The 14,321-nt window shown below is 39.5% G+C and overlaps 1 protein-coding gene across 1 annotated transcript in view; it reads right to left on the bottom strand.

Moving 5' to 3' along the window:
• Positions 1-8,770, bottom strand: part of IL31RA (interleukin 31 receptor A) — a 69,319-nt gene extending 60,549 nt beyond the window's left edge. The window contains exons 1-2 of the mRNA XM_029941207.1: positions 8,738-8,770; positions 4,842-4,932 (exon numbers count right to left, since the gene is read on the bottom strand). Of these exons, the coding sequence (XP_029797067.1) occupies positions 4,842-4,932; positions 8,738-8,770 (124 nt within the window). The remainder of the gene's footprint in view (positions 1-4,841; positions 4,933-8,737) is intronic.
• Between the last annotated feature and the right edge of the window lie 5,551 nt (positions 8,771-14,321).

The following is a 14,321-nucleotide window of genomic DNA, read 5'->3' as shown; positions in this document are numbered from 1 at the left end:
AAGACTTTAGCCTCTACTACAAAGCTGTCATTATCAAGACAGTATGGTATTGGCACAAAAACAGACACAGAGACCAATGGATTAGAATAGAGAACCCAGAACTGGGCCCACAAATGTACAGCCAATTAATTTTTGACAAAACAGGAAAGAGTATCTGATGGAAAAAAGACTGCCTCTTTAGCAGGTGGTGCTGGGAGAACTGGACAGCAACATGCAGAAGAATGAAACTAGACCACTTTCTTACACCATACACAAAAATAAACTCAAAATGGCTGAAGGACCTGAATGTGAGACAGGAAACCATCAAAACCCTCAAGGAGAAAGTAGGAAACAACCTCCTTGACCTCCACTGCAGCAGTTTCCTACTCAACACATCCCCAAAGGCAAGGGAAATGAAAGCAAAAATGAACTCTTGGGACTTCACCAAGATTAAAAGCTTCTGCACTGCAAAGGAAACAATCAAGAAAACTCATAGGCAACCGACAGAATGGGAAAAGATAGTTGCAAATGACATATCAGATAAAGGGCTAGTATCCAAAATCTACAAGGAACTCCCCTAACTCCACACCCAAAAAATGAATAACCCAGTCAAGAAATGGGCAGAAGACATGAACAGACACTTCTCCAAAGAGGACATCCAGATGGCCTACTGGCACATGAAACGATCCTCAGCATCACTCATCATCAGGGAAATACAAATCAAAACCACACTGAGATACCACCTCACACTGGTCAGAGTGGCTAAAATGAACAAATGAAAAGACTAGAGACGTTAGCGAGGGTGTGGAGAAACAGGCACCCTCCTGCACAGGTCTCCACCAACAGTGTAAACTGTTGCACAGCTGCTCTGGAAAACAGTATGGAGGCTCCTCAAAAAACTATCAATAGGACTCCCCTATGACCCAGCAATAGCACTGCTAGGGATTTATCCAAGGGATACAGAAGTGCTGATGCATAGGGGCACATGTACCCCAATGTTCATAGCAGCACTGTCAACAATAGCCAAATCATGGAAAGAGCCTAAATGTCCATCACCTGATGAGTGGGTCAAGAAGATGTGGTATATATACATACAATGGAGTACCACATGGCAATGCGAAAGAATGAAGTATGGCAATTTATAGCAAAGTAGATGGACCTCGAGGGTGTCATGCTAAGGGAAATAAGTCAGGTGGAGAAGGACAGATACCATATGTTTGCACTCATAGGTCTAACAGGAGAAACCTAACAGAGGACCATAGGAAGGGGAAGGGGGAAAGAGTTGGGGAGAGAGAGGGACGCAAATCATGAGAGACTATTGAATACTGAAAATGAACCAAGGGCTGAAGGGGGAGGGGGAGGGGAAGGGGTAGGTTGTAATGGAGGAGGGCACTTGTGGGGAAGAGCACTGGGTGTTAGATGGAAATCAGAATGACAATAAACCATTAAAGAAAGAGAGAAAATAGTTTATTAACATATGCAGCACACATGATGCAGGACAAACCTCAGGGAAGAATAACTCAAAAAGGTGATTAGATCTTGGGCTTATATAGCATCTTAAAAATAAATTTGTGCAGAACAGACAAGACAAAGGAAAAATAATTTAGGCAATCAAAGATAGCAAACTGCACGAAGGTAAATACATGTGTGGGAACTAATGGAGTAAGCTTCATTTCTGCATTTGTTGATTCTCATCTGCCTCCACATCAAAATAATCCCCATGTCCAAGTGGCCTATTTTGGAATGGAGTATTCTGATCCCCTCCCCTGGTATTACAGAAGAGATTTGTAATAAATAAAATGTATATTCCATATCATTCCTTCTTGGAATTATGTTAAGATTGTATTTTCTTGCTTCACTAAAACTAGGCATGGCCACATGACTTGCTTTGGCCAATGACATGAGAGGAGCATAAAGTTCTGATGTACACTTCTCCTTTCTCTCCTTCCTCTGTTTTCGCACATCCTAAAAATCCATGTTGATATGATAGTATTAGGATGGTAGAGCCTTCATCACCCTGGGATCCTACTTACCTGTGATAGACAAACTGAGTTTGCTGGGTTTTGGGGGTTTTTTTTTACATTTATTTTTGAGAGAGAGTGTGTGTGTGTGAACAGGGGAGGGGCAGAGTGAGTAAGAGACACAGAATCTGAAGCAGAGTCCAGGGTCTGAGCTAGTGGTCAGCACAGAGCCCAATGCAGGGCTCAAACCCGTGAACCGTGAGATCATGACCTGAGCCGAAGTCAAACGCTTTACCGACTGAGCCACCCAGGTACCTCAAGAGTTTGCTGTTTTAAATACTAAGATTTGAGGCATATTATTTTTATAGCATAAATAAGTTTCCCTGACTAACATAAAAACATGGCCTGCTCTAAAAATCCAGAATTCTAAGACTTGGGGGCAGAACTCATTTTATCAGTAGTTTTCTCTCTTCTTTTCATGAGTCCTTGTAACATTCTAATCCTGCCTGTGTATTTTATATATCATTTGAGATTTGTTTTATCACAAATATGGGGCTGGAAAGAGAAGAAGAAGGAACCAAATCAACAAACAATATTAGGCTTCACTTTTACTTGATTGTTTTACTTACATTTCTAGCCTCAGTTATCTGCTGTGACCCCACACATGTCAACTGCTTTTACTTTATTTAATGGAATCACCATGATTCACAAACACTACGCATCTATCATCGTTCCGTTTACACATGTTGGCAAACAGGATGCTGACTTTAGATCTAAGTCATGACCTCTAATTAGAAATATCAACTCTTCATTGAAGGCTGCCACAACATGTGATAGAATATTAAGGGTCCTTCACCTCCCTTCTATTTATTACAAAACCCAGGAGTAGTAACAAATACTCAAGGGTGTTAAGGCCATGAGAAACCAGAAAAGACTAAGAAACTGTCACAGACCAGAAGAAACTAGGGAGATGTGACAATACAATGCAATATGGTATCCTAAATTCAATCCTGGAACAGAGAGAGAACATTAATGAAAAAAACTAGTGAAATCTATATAAAGTCTGGAATTTAGTCAATAATAATGTGTCAATATCAGTTGCTTAGTTTTGGCAAATGTAGTATGATATTATAAGATATTAACAATGGGGATAGCTGGATGAAGGTTTTGTAAGAGCTCTCTGCACTATCCTCACAAGCTTTCTATAAACCTAAAATTATTAAAAACAGAATTTCTTTAAAAAAATGGACATCTGAAGGCTAGATTTGCCATTTGTATGTATCTATCCTTCCCCCACATCTTCAAAAACAAATCCCTAACTATATTCCTGTTTCTCAAAATAACTATTTCCTCTATATGTAGGGGGAAAAAAAGGGGGAAATATTCATTAACTTTCCTCTAAGAAAGATAAGGAAAATATTCTTGCTCATCAGAGAACTATCCACATGCAAAAAGAATATTTTTTAAAATTAAAATGTTCTTGATCTTCCTTCTTTCCTATACACTTATATCACTTACGTGCTGCTGCAAAGTTAATGTTTTAAAAAATACCTTGAAATAGAAGAAAAGCTATCAGAGATCAAAGGAAGGATACTTTAGAAGGGAAGTTGGGTAGAAACTGGAGCCAGTTATGTAAGACATTGTACAAGTAAAAGGTAGTAAGAAGAGAAGAAGCCAAAGATAGCAGACAGAAAAAGAGAAGTTGAGGGGAAGAGTGACTTGATAGGAGCCATGATGCCATAATTTGAACTGTAAATTGGATAACTGGACTAATTTTTGGTTTCTGAGCTGGTCCAAAAGAAGCTAGATGAGAGATAAAGGGCCATGTGCCTATATTGTCTACAGAATTCCTAAGTGCCATGGGGATACCATAGGAGGCAACAAGGCAGGTCATGCCAAAAGAGAGGCCTAGAAGACACTATCTGCCTCTTAGTCACCCCCAATTGCTACATGTCATGGTATTTATTGCATATGCCTAAATTCGTATGTTGAAGCCTAACCCCCAGTACCTCAGAAAGTGACTGTATTTGGAGACAGGGCTTTGAGAAGGTATTAGTTAATATGAGGCCATCAGGGTAGGCCTTAATCCAATCTAACGTGTTCTTATAAGAGAATGAAATTAGGGCAAACAAGAGGGATGACCATATGAAGAGGTACCAAGAGGAATGCCAATGATGGACCAAGGAGAGAGGTGTCAGGAAATCAAACCTATGGGCAGCTTGTTCTTGGACTTTTAGCCTCCAAAACTATAAGAAAATAAATTTCTGTCATTTAAGCCACCCAGTTGTAGCTCTGGCAGCCCTAGCAAAGTAGTACAGGACATGATGCCTTCTCTACATCCCCAGTACCCAATCCTCACTTTTCTTCTCTGTTCTTAATTATTATTATTATTATTATTATTATTATTATTATTTTACCATATGATGTCTTCAAACTAATGGATTTTATATCTGCAAGGTAGTATATGAATATTAGGTTCATAGTCTTGAGTTGGGTCCTTGTAAAAATGTGGTATTTCATCATTTCCCTTTATATCTTGGAAAATTATTGAAAATACTATAAAAATACATAGTTTTATTTTTGTGTGTCTTTGTATGCAAGCACTGCTCCTAACACAAAAAGTAGTGATATAAGAACTTACTACCACTCTAAAACAGTGGATGTTGGCCTTTTGGGAAGGTCTTATCTCCCTTTGAAAATGTGATAGTACATCTTGCCAAATTTGCACACAAATATGTTTACATCAACATGTACAGACCTATCCACACAAATTCAGGGAGGTCACAAATCCCTTGTTCATCCACTTGCACTCATGGTCCAGGAGGTCCTTTGCACTCAAATTAACAGTTCTTATCCAAAGAAGCTAATAAGAAATACACAATCCATAAAAGGTCAACCTACCTGCCAGGCTGAATTTGCAGAGTAGAAGGAACGTCCACAGGGCATGGGCCCACATTGTCCCCAAGTCAACGCAGGCAGGCTGAGGAGAGAACTGAAAATGTCATCAGTCAAATGGCTATCATCATATAGATCCTTCGGTAATTCCTTCATCAACTCCAGTCAACATTTAATTTGTTCATAATTCATTCCACTACGTAATGTGAAAAGTACACCAGCTACCAAAAATATACTCCAGGAAAGAAGTACTGTCAGTTTTTTGATCTGAAACCATCATCTGGTCTCTGCCCCAGGCCCTAAACATAGCAGCCAAATGGAACAACTCTTAGCTTCCCCCAAGAGTCATGTATTTTACATTTCCTTGCTTTGTTCATGTGGTTCCTTCTGCCCATAACAGCCTTTTTGCCTTTTCTTGGCAAATTAATCCCATCTTCCAGACTTATCTCCAGGCTAACCTTCTCTGAATACCTCCCTGAAGCCTCATATGGACTTGGCTGGCCACTCCCTCCCTGTACCCCAACCCTTCCCCATGCCACTTATACCTTAGCATGTGTCACACAGATTGATGTTTAACAGTTTACCTGTTGGATTCTCTACACAGAGCTTTTGAATAGTGAAGCTTCTCTTATTTCTCTTTGTAGCCTAAGTATTTAAGTACCTACTGGTACATGGTTGGCATACAATACTGTTAATGGAACTGATGATTACAACAAAAAGGCTGCTGCCTTCTTATTTCATCCCACATGAGAATGTAGAATAACCTAAGGATCAAACAAATGTAAAAGGAAGAACTCATTTCAGGAAGAAATAAAGTATGTCACATTTACATCTGACAGATTATAAGAAAAAAGAAAAAAGTTCTCAACAAAATAAATCATTTGAGGAAAGTTCACATGTATCGTTTGTGAAGAAAACCACAAGGAATAAAATTTTCACATATACAAACCAATTGAAACATCTTACTAACTGAAAATGGCCATGGCAATTTCAAAATTCAGAATGAGAATTTTGGTCTACAATAATAAAAATACCATCAGGAAACAATGCTGGTTACATAACAGCAAGAGTAAACACACGTTACTCAACAACAGTAGCTATTCTCTCAGGAAATAAATGTTTTGATTTAATGAGTACAAAACAAATTTTAAAATTTTTAAATGAAAAATAAATGTGCTCTTTAAAATTAAATGTAATACTAATAGCATTCTTAGTGCCTAATTAGTCACAACTCTGTCTTAATTTTCTCCATTTCTTAGCTACAAATCATGCCTTTATATTACTTCTAAAAGCCTTCTGGAAAAAGAGGGAGGCCCAACCATGAAAACTATATTAAAGCTCAAATTCTCAATAATTGAGTAAATGAATAATTATGGATGCTAAAGCTAAAATTTTTATTCTGACATGGGGTTTTATGTTTTTAAAATCTCATCAGTGTTAACTGTTGAATATTTTAAAAAACAATGCTAATTATTCCTTGCTTCCTTTAAAATGATAATACTCATCTATTATTTGTGATTTTTAAAAAATGCTTTTTAAAAATCAACAGTACTAGGGAACACCTGGGTGGTTCAGTCAGTTAAGCATCCAGCTTTGTCTCAGGTCATGATCTCATGGTTCGTGGGTTCAAGCCCCACATCAGGCTCTGTGCTGATGGCTAGCTCAGAGCCTGGAGGCTGCTTCAGATTCTGTATCTTCCTCTCTCTCTGACCCTTCCCTGCTCACACTGTCTCTCTCTGTCTCTCAAAAATAAGTTAGAAACATTAAAAAAATTTTTTTAAATCAACAGTACTAAATCATACTCAGAGATAAAGCTAAAAAAACTGCAGTAATTGAAGAAGGGGGCATTCTAGAAGTTGACACTGCCTGAGTTCTAGCCCTGACTCCCCTGATTCATCAGCTGGTGGCCTCAGGCAGTCTCTTGTTCATTCAGCAATGTCTCACACACACATCAAATGCTTGGAATGAAAGATGATTCTGTCCCCAACCTCAGTCTAATTCAGTGGCTTTTTTTTTAATGTTTATTTCTGTGTGTGTGTGTGTGTGTGTGAGGGAGGGAGGGAGGGAGGGAGAGGGAGAGAGGGAGAGGGAGAGAGGGAGAGAGAGAGACTGACTAAGTGTGAGTGGGAGAGGGGCAGAGAGAGAGAAAGACACAGAATACCAAGCAGGCTCCAGGATCGGAGGTATCAGGACAGAGCCCAATATGGGGCTCAAACTTGTGAAATGCGAGATTAAGACCAGAGCTGATGTTGGACGCCTAAGCAACTGAGCCACCCAGATGCCCCTAGTTCAGTGATTTTTTTTTTTAAACAAGGAGAAGGGAATCAGAGGATGGAGAGGAGCCAAGAGTTCAGAGTGATCTACTATTACTGATGGCTCCAAATCATATCCCTCCCAAATGAGTCTGAGAAGAAAAAAAGAGACAGAAGCATGGATAGTAATAGCAAACACCATATGGTAAGTGCTGTAATTCTAATAGTGCAACAAGAGAGTAGTGCATCTAAAGAGAGAAATGAGCCAATGACTAATTTGACTCTAATGACTGTAGAAAGCCACCAAGTGGTTCTATATGATGAGTGCCCCTCCTTCTACCATTTGCCTGTCCTCCAACGCCTTTTCCCCTATCCCTCCCACATCAAAGGACTACAAAGGGATTACTTGTGGATAGGAGACATGAACAAATGTGAGGTGACTCCCAGAGACTCAGAAATAAGTTCAAGTGGGAGTTCAAGTACCAAAATCTGTGTACAAAGACCATTCTAGTTATCTGTGGGAATAAATTGATGGGTAAATATGCAGTAGAAGAACATGAGTACATGCGAAACTCCAGCCAAGGAAATCTGGATGCAATCTCAGGTGGACCTGGAAAAACATCATAGTCATTTAGTTTCAGGAAACTACTTGACTAATTATACCTTAAATGGAAGGAAACTTTGAAGACAGAAAAAAGACATCACTTCAAACTTTAAAACATTGATGGTTAAAAATGGAGAAGTTGGTAGAGTACTATCTCCTGGAGAAGATGATGAAATTTCCTGGTACTAGAGTGGTATACACCCAAACAAGGCAACATCAGACCTGACCACAATCTTGATGAAAGAAAAATCAAAACCAAAAGTCTCCACCATTGCTGTGATTCTGTGAATACTTCTCTGTTGATTGATTTAGGGAAGGAGACCCTGGACAAAGGATGTGAATCATTGGAAAAATTATCTTCCCCTTCTTTGGGCACACATACCTGTCTAAATTTTTCTAAGCAAAGCAATCACATCTTTGCCCAATTAGAATTAATGGTTTAAAATCTGGGAAGGGGTGACTGGGTGGCTCAGTTAAGCGTTCAACTTCAGCTCAGGTCATGATCTCACAGTTCTTGAGTTCAGGCACTGCATTGGGCTCTCTGCTAATAGCTCAGAACCTGGAGCCTACTTTGGAACTGTGTCTCCTTCACTCTCCGCCCCTCCCCGGCTCATGCTCTCTCTCAAAACTAAACAAACATTAAAAAAAATTTTTTTAATGTTAAAGTCTGGGAAAACCCTGAAGCAATTTCATGGCCATTCTTCCTTTGATAATGAAGCAACTTTTATACAAGATGACATTATGTTATTAGTGCATCCTCTGATGGCATTGCAAAGATATTGAATATGAAGACCACATAATGTTCAAATACCATTAAAACCCCTGGGCAGTAGTACAGGGACAGATATCACTGTCAATGTGATCCTGCTTCCTAAAAACCTAGAGCACTTTGTGGTGTCCAACAGATCAAACCCAGTATTCATCATTAACATGCAGGTAATAGAAGCTTCAGTTCCAGTAAGAGAGAAGGTGGTGACTTTGTTTGCTGTGCCCTATCTCCCCATGGCAAAAGGATCTACTATGTAGGGGAGGACTTTGTGCTGTACTGTTTTAGCACACTCGCTGGCCTTTACAGTCATAGCTGAGTCATAGTAAGTTCCCCCCTCTAAACATTAAAAGATACCAAATGCATGATACAACAGTTATGTGTGATCAAGGGCTTATTAGTCATTAGTCCATCGAGATGTCCTATTTGAAGTAAATGAAGGATTGGAGTAAAGATTTGACATGGCCCTTAGGCAAGAACCAGATGCCATGTGTAGTTCCAGTATAGAAACCCCCACATTGAAATGGGCCCTGAATGAGAAGAGGTACACGTTCAGGCAAGGGTTGGTGGTTTCTTGAGGCTAGGTGATTAAGTTCTTTTGGACTTGAGGTCTATGAGAGAATGACCATGAAATAGTATAATGCACAATATACATGCTATGTATATGCCTAATATTCATGGGGACTATCAATTAATGTAAAATATACATAATATGTCCTACATAGCATTACAGATATATGTACTATGCTTAATATCCATGGGGACATATCACCCACATCAGAACCTGTAGGCACTACAGTGAAGATGGACTCCCAAAGCTCTGGAAATCCTAATTCCACTTTTCTTTTAAAAGTCACTTGAAAGTGTGTACTTACGTGAAAACATTCATATATTACTTTTTTTTTTTAAGGCTACCTTTTCTAAGCTCTTGTCTGAAATTAGGCACAAGAATACTTTTGTGAAAATCTGTTTCAAAAAAACACATGAGGGGCACTTGGTGGCTCAGTCGGTTAAACAACCGACTTCAGCTCAGGTCATGATATTGCAGTTTGTCAGTTTGAGGCCCGTGTCAGGCTCTGTGCTGACAGCTCCAAGCCTAGAGCCTGCTTCAGATTCTGTGTCTCCCCCACCCACCCCCAACCCCTCCCCTGCTCACGCTCTGTGTCTGTCTCTCAATACTAAATAAACGTTAAAAAATGTAAAAACACACACACATACACACACATGTCAGTTCTCTTAAAGTCAAATCAGCCTTCCTAAATCTGAGCAATACTGGGTGTAAGCAAGACACTGGGCCACAAAAAATTCAGAAAGATTATGCCTTGCTCTGGAGGAAAACCAACCATTTCCTGCATTCTCTGGTCATTAGCCCTAACTTCTAAAAGGCAGCAGGTTTGAACAACTGCCTTCAATAAAACGTCACTTCCTAGAAATATCAATATTTCATTATAGGACCTCATATGAATACAGCATTTAATGGAGACCCAGAATTCTCAAATAACATTATGAATATTCCATGTTGGACAAAAAGACTCTGAGAATATACAGTGATGCCACTTAAGTAACCTGTGGTATCTTAGCTTTAAAGTTAACACAGTAATAGCTACTGTTAAAAGGACTGGAAACAAATCGAAGGAATTACTGCTGGTTATGCACAGTGGCTGGGGACAAGATAAAAAGCAAGAAAAAAAGGCAGAGATACTTCCTCTCTGTTTCTGCTAAAAATGCTATCATGTTAAATTATTTCTGCCTTCCTGCATCTTATCTCATATGACCAAAGCAAAAGAAATAGTGTGGGTGTTTTACTCTCTAGCAGTCCCCCTATACATACATGCACACATGGACATGGGTGCACGCACGCGCACACACACACACACGCACACACACGGTGTCTTTTGGCAATTCAAACTTCCCACTCAAGGCTGCATCCTGAATGTAAAGTTTTATCTGAATACACCTGTACAAAAGTGTACCACTATGTGTTTTCCCATTCATTCATTTATACATTCACTTAACTAATGTATGTCGATATCCATTCTGTGTCAGGAACCATGCATAGCATGGAATTGGGTTTTTATTTATTTATTTTTAATGTTTTATTTATTTGTATTTATTTTAATGTTTTTATTTATTATTGAGACAGAGAGAAACAGAGCATAAGTGGGGGAAGGGCAGAAAGAGAGGGAGACACAGAATCTGAAGCAGGCTCCAGGCTCTGTGCTGACAGCTCAGAGCCTGATGTGGGGCTCCAAGCCACGAACTGTGAGATCATGACCTGAGCCGAAGTTGGCCACTTAACCGACTGAGCCACCCAGGTGCCCCTGCTTATTTTTGTGGGAATGGGAGTGGGAGTGGGAGTGGGAGTGGGAGAGGGAGAGGAGGAGGGTCAGAGAGAGGGAGACGTGAGCAGGAGAGGGTCAGAGAGAGTGGGAGACACACAGAATCTGAAGACAGGCTCCAGGCCCTGAGCTAGCTGTCAGCACGGAGCCTGACGTGGGGCTCAAACCTACAAACCATGAGATCATGACCTGAGTCGAAGCCAGATGCTCAACTGACTGAGCCACCCAGGCACCCCTGGGTTTTTGAAGGATGGGTAAAGAAGGAAAAAATTCTAGGGACAGCATTCTGGCCATAAGTTTAATTAAGAACCCATGAACTCTACCAATGGGAGGGAAAAGGAAGCAAGCAGCAAGTTGCCCAGCCTCATTCAGTCCCACCAAATTCCTTAACTATGTATAATGGTTGTTAACTAGACTTATTGTGGTGATCGTTTCACCTACTTATTAGTGAAACATCACATACTTATGCTATAAACCTAAAACTATTGTTATATGCAATTGTGTCTAAATGTAAAAAGAAAAAAACTCTCAAAAAACCACATTCAGTTTCAAAATCTATAAACCCACTTGAGGTGCAGGATGTCTTCATACAAAGAACATTGTGAGATGCCAGCAGAAAGATTGGCAAAAGCATAACTGTGATTTGATAGGGAAGTCTCCAATGTGCTAATCATATTACACAAATTTTATCTTGTTCTAGTAAACATCCATGTGGAGAAGGTATTATTGTCTCCACTTTACAGATATGGAAGTTGAGGCTCAGTGATAATATGTAACAAGTCCAAAAATCATTTAGTTTATAAGTGGCAGACCTGGGATCCAAACCCATGACTGTCTTATTTCAAAGCCTAGACTCTTTCTACCAAGATCAAACAGTAGCCATTAGTGATTTACTATCCTTCAGCCCTCCTGCCACAAAACACCAATACACAAAAGGATCTTCCTCTGAAGCTCAGAGTTTTCCTCGAAATTTCTTCTAGCCTAGAGTATTCAGAAAGATAAATCCATTATATTCACATATTTTCACCTCTGGCCCCCATTATTTCCACACCTAGCCCAGCATTTTAAAATATTAACTGCCAAAAGAGGCACCTGGTTCGCTCAGTCAGTTAAGTGTCCAACTCTTGGTTTCAGCTCAGGTCATGATCTTATAGCTGGAGACTTTAAGCCCCACATAGGGTTCTGCATTGAAGCACAGAGCCTGCTAGGGATCCCTCTCTCTCTCTCTCTCTCTCTCTCTCTCTCTCTCTCTCTCTCTCTCTCTCTCTACCTACCTACCTCTACCTCTACCCCTTCCTCTCTCTCTCCCTCAAAAAATAAACATTAAAACATTAACTGCCAAAAGATGAGATTCCCTAGACTTATCAAAGAGCAGTCTACCATAAGGAATAATTCGTGTGGAGGGTTCTGACCCATAATTTCACTGAAGAAAGCAGAAAAAAGACCTCCACATAAAAGAAAGAAGAGGCCCAATTTGCAAAGATTTGAGTTATTAGACTGAGTGTAGCACTCACCTCTCTGTGGTGTCCAGAAGATGTCCTGCTGGTTCAAAGGATCCCCATCAAAGCATATGTCAGGACAGAGAGAGGAATGTGGAATTTATCCACATAGAGATGTGTGACTATTTCCTCTCTGGTTGTCTGGGAGCTTTCTCTTTGCTTTTAAGCAAAGCCCAAGCCAGTGTGGCACTTAACCCATTTATGCTGGGAAGTGAGGTACATTATTGTAAATGGAAAAAAACTTGCTTCTGTGAGAGTACTCAACTTTACAGGAAAAATACCATCTGAAAGTGTTATAAACTATTAAAAGGAAAGACTAAATTTTAAATTTTCTGTTCAGGAAGTCCTTACAAATGTGGTAATGAGTGAAATGCTGAGGAATATCATTAGCTAGAAAAGAGAAATAGAAATATGTATCGTGTGATGATCTTTAAACAAAGGAGATGAAGGGAAGAAAATAGTAGCGAACTCAGAAAAGAGGTTTATAATTCTTATTTATGTCTGAAGGAAAACATATTAAACTGAGAGTCAGGAGCCCAAACTAAGCCCCTTATTCACCCAAGCTGCTTATTTAGCAGCTTATGATAGCGATATGTGGAGCTCTCACCACTTGTTAGGCACATTACTAAGAACTTTATCTCCTTTGAGCTTCACAACAATCTTAAAATATTTCCATTTTACAGATGAGGAAACTGAAGCCAGAACAATTGAGAAACTTGTCCAAATTTAGCAGTGGGGCAAGGAATTGAGCCAAGGCAGCCTGACCCTCAGTTTCCTAGAAATCAAGATTCAAATTAGATTATTTCTGGGGTTCATGTGAATGCTATCATTTTACCTTCTTTTGCAACTGACAGAACTGTAGAGAAAGTAAACAGACCAAGGAAGAGATTCTGATGCAAAGGGAAAGAAAAGTTAACTTATTTTTAAAACAAAACATGCCTTCCTGCCTCATGTTTTATTTTAAACCCATTGCTCAGCATCTTCAGGCAATGTTTTACTAAGCCAAAAAATTTATCAGAAATCAGTAGAAAATGAAGTAGTCCCTTACCTAGTGGATTCTGAGATATTAAAAACTCCATTTATAAGGTATTGTTTGGCTGGGTGGCTCAGTTGATTGGGCTTCTGACTTTGGTTCAAGTCACGCCTCATGGTTCATGGGTTAAATGAACAGCATATGTCTGTGCTGACAGCTCAGAGCCAGAAGCCTGTGTCAGATTCTGTGACTCTCTCTCTCTCTCTATTCCTTCTCAGGTCATGTTCTGTCTCTCTCAAAAAATAAATGTTAAAAAATTTTTAAAAATAAAAGAGAACAGAATTACCACAAATAACATCTGTGCAACAGAGAAGATTAATGTGAACTGGTGGAGGACAGGACTTAAATAACAATCTCATGGTTCATGAGTTCGAGTCTTGCATTGGGCTCTGTGCTGACAGCTCGGAGCCTGAAACCTGCTTTGGATTCTGTCTCCTTTCCTTCCCCCGCTTCTGTATGCTCTCTCTTTTAAAAATAAACATTAAGCAGTGGAAAGAGAAATCAAGAAACTGATCCCATTCACAATTGCATGAAAACCCATAAAATACCTAGGAGTAAACCTAACCAAGGATGTAAAAGACCTATATGATGAAAACTATAGAAAATTTAGGAAAGAGATTGAAGAAGACACCAAGAAATGGAAAAACATTCCCTGTTCATGGATCAGAAGAATAAACATTGTGAAAAAGTCATTACTACCCAAAGCAATCTACACATTCAATGCAATCTCCGTCAAAATTGCACCAACATTCTTCTCAAAGCTAGAACAAACTATCCTCAAATTTGTATGGAATCACAAAGGACCCCAAATAGCCAAAGTAATATTGAAGAAGAAAACCAAAACGGGAAGCATCACAATCCAAGACTTTAGCCTCTACTACAAAGCTGTCATCATCAAGACAGTTTGGTATTGGCACAAAAACAGACACAGAGACCAATGGAATAGAATAGAGAACCCAGAACTGGGCCCACAAATGTACAGCCAATTAATTT

The sequence above is a fragment of the Suricata suricatta genome, chromosome 6 (genome assembly GCF_006229205.1).
Source record: "Suricata suricatta isolate VVHF042 chromosome 6, meerkat_22Aug2017_6uvM2_HiC, whole genome shotgun sequence".
NCBI lineage: Eukaryota > Metazoa > Chordata > Mammalia > Carnivora > Herpestidae > Suricata > Suricata suricatta.
This window is presented reverse-complemented; position numbering and strand designations above follow the sequence as displayed.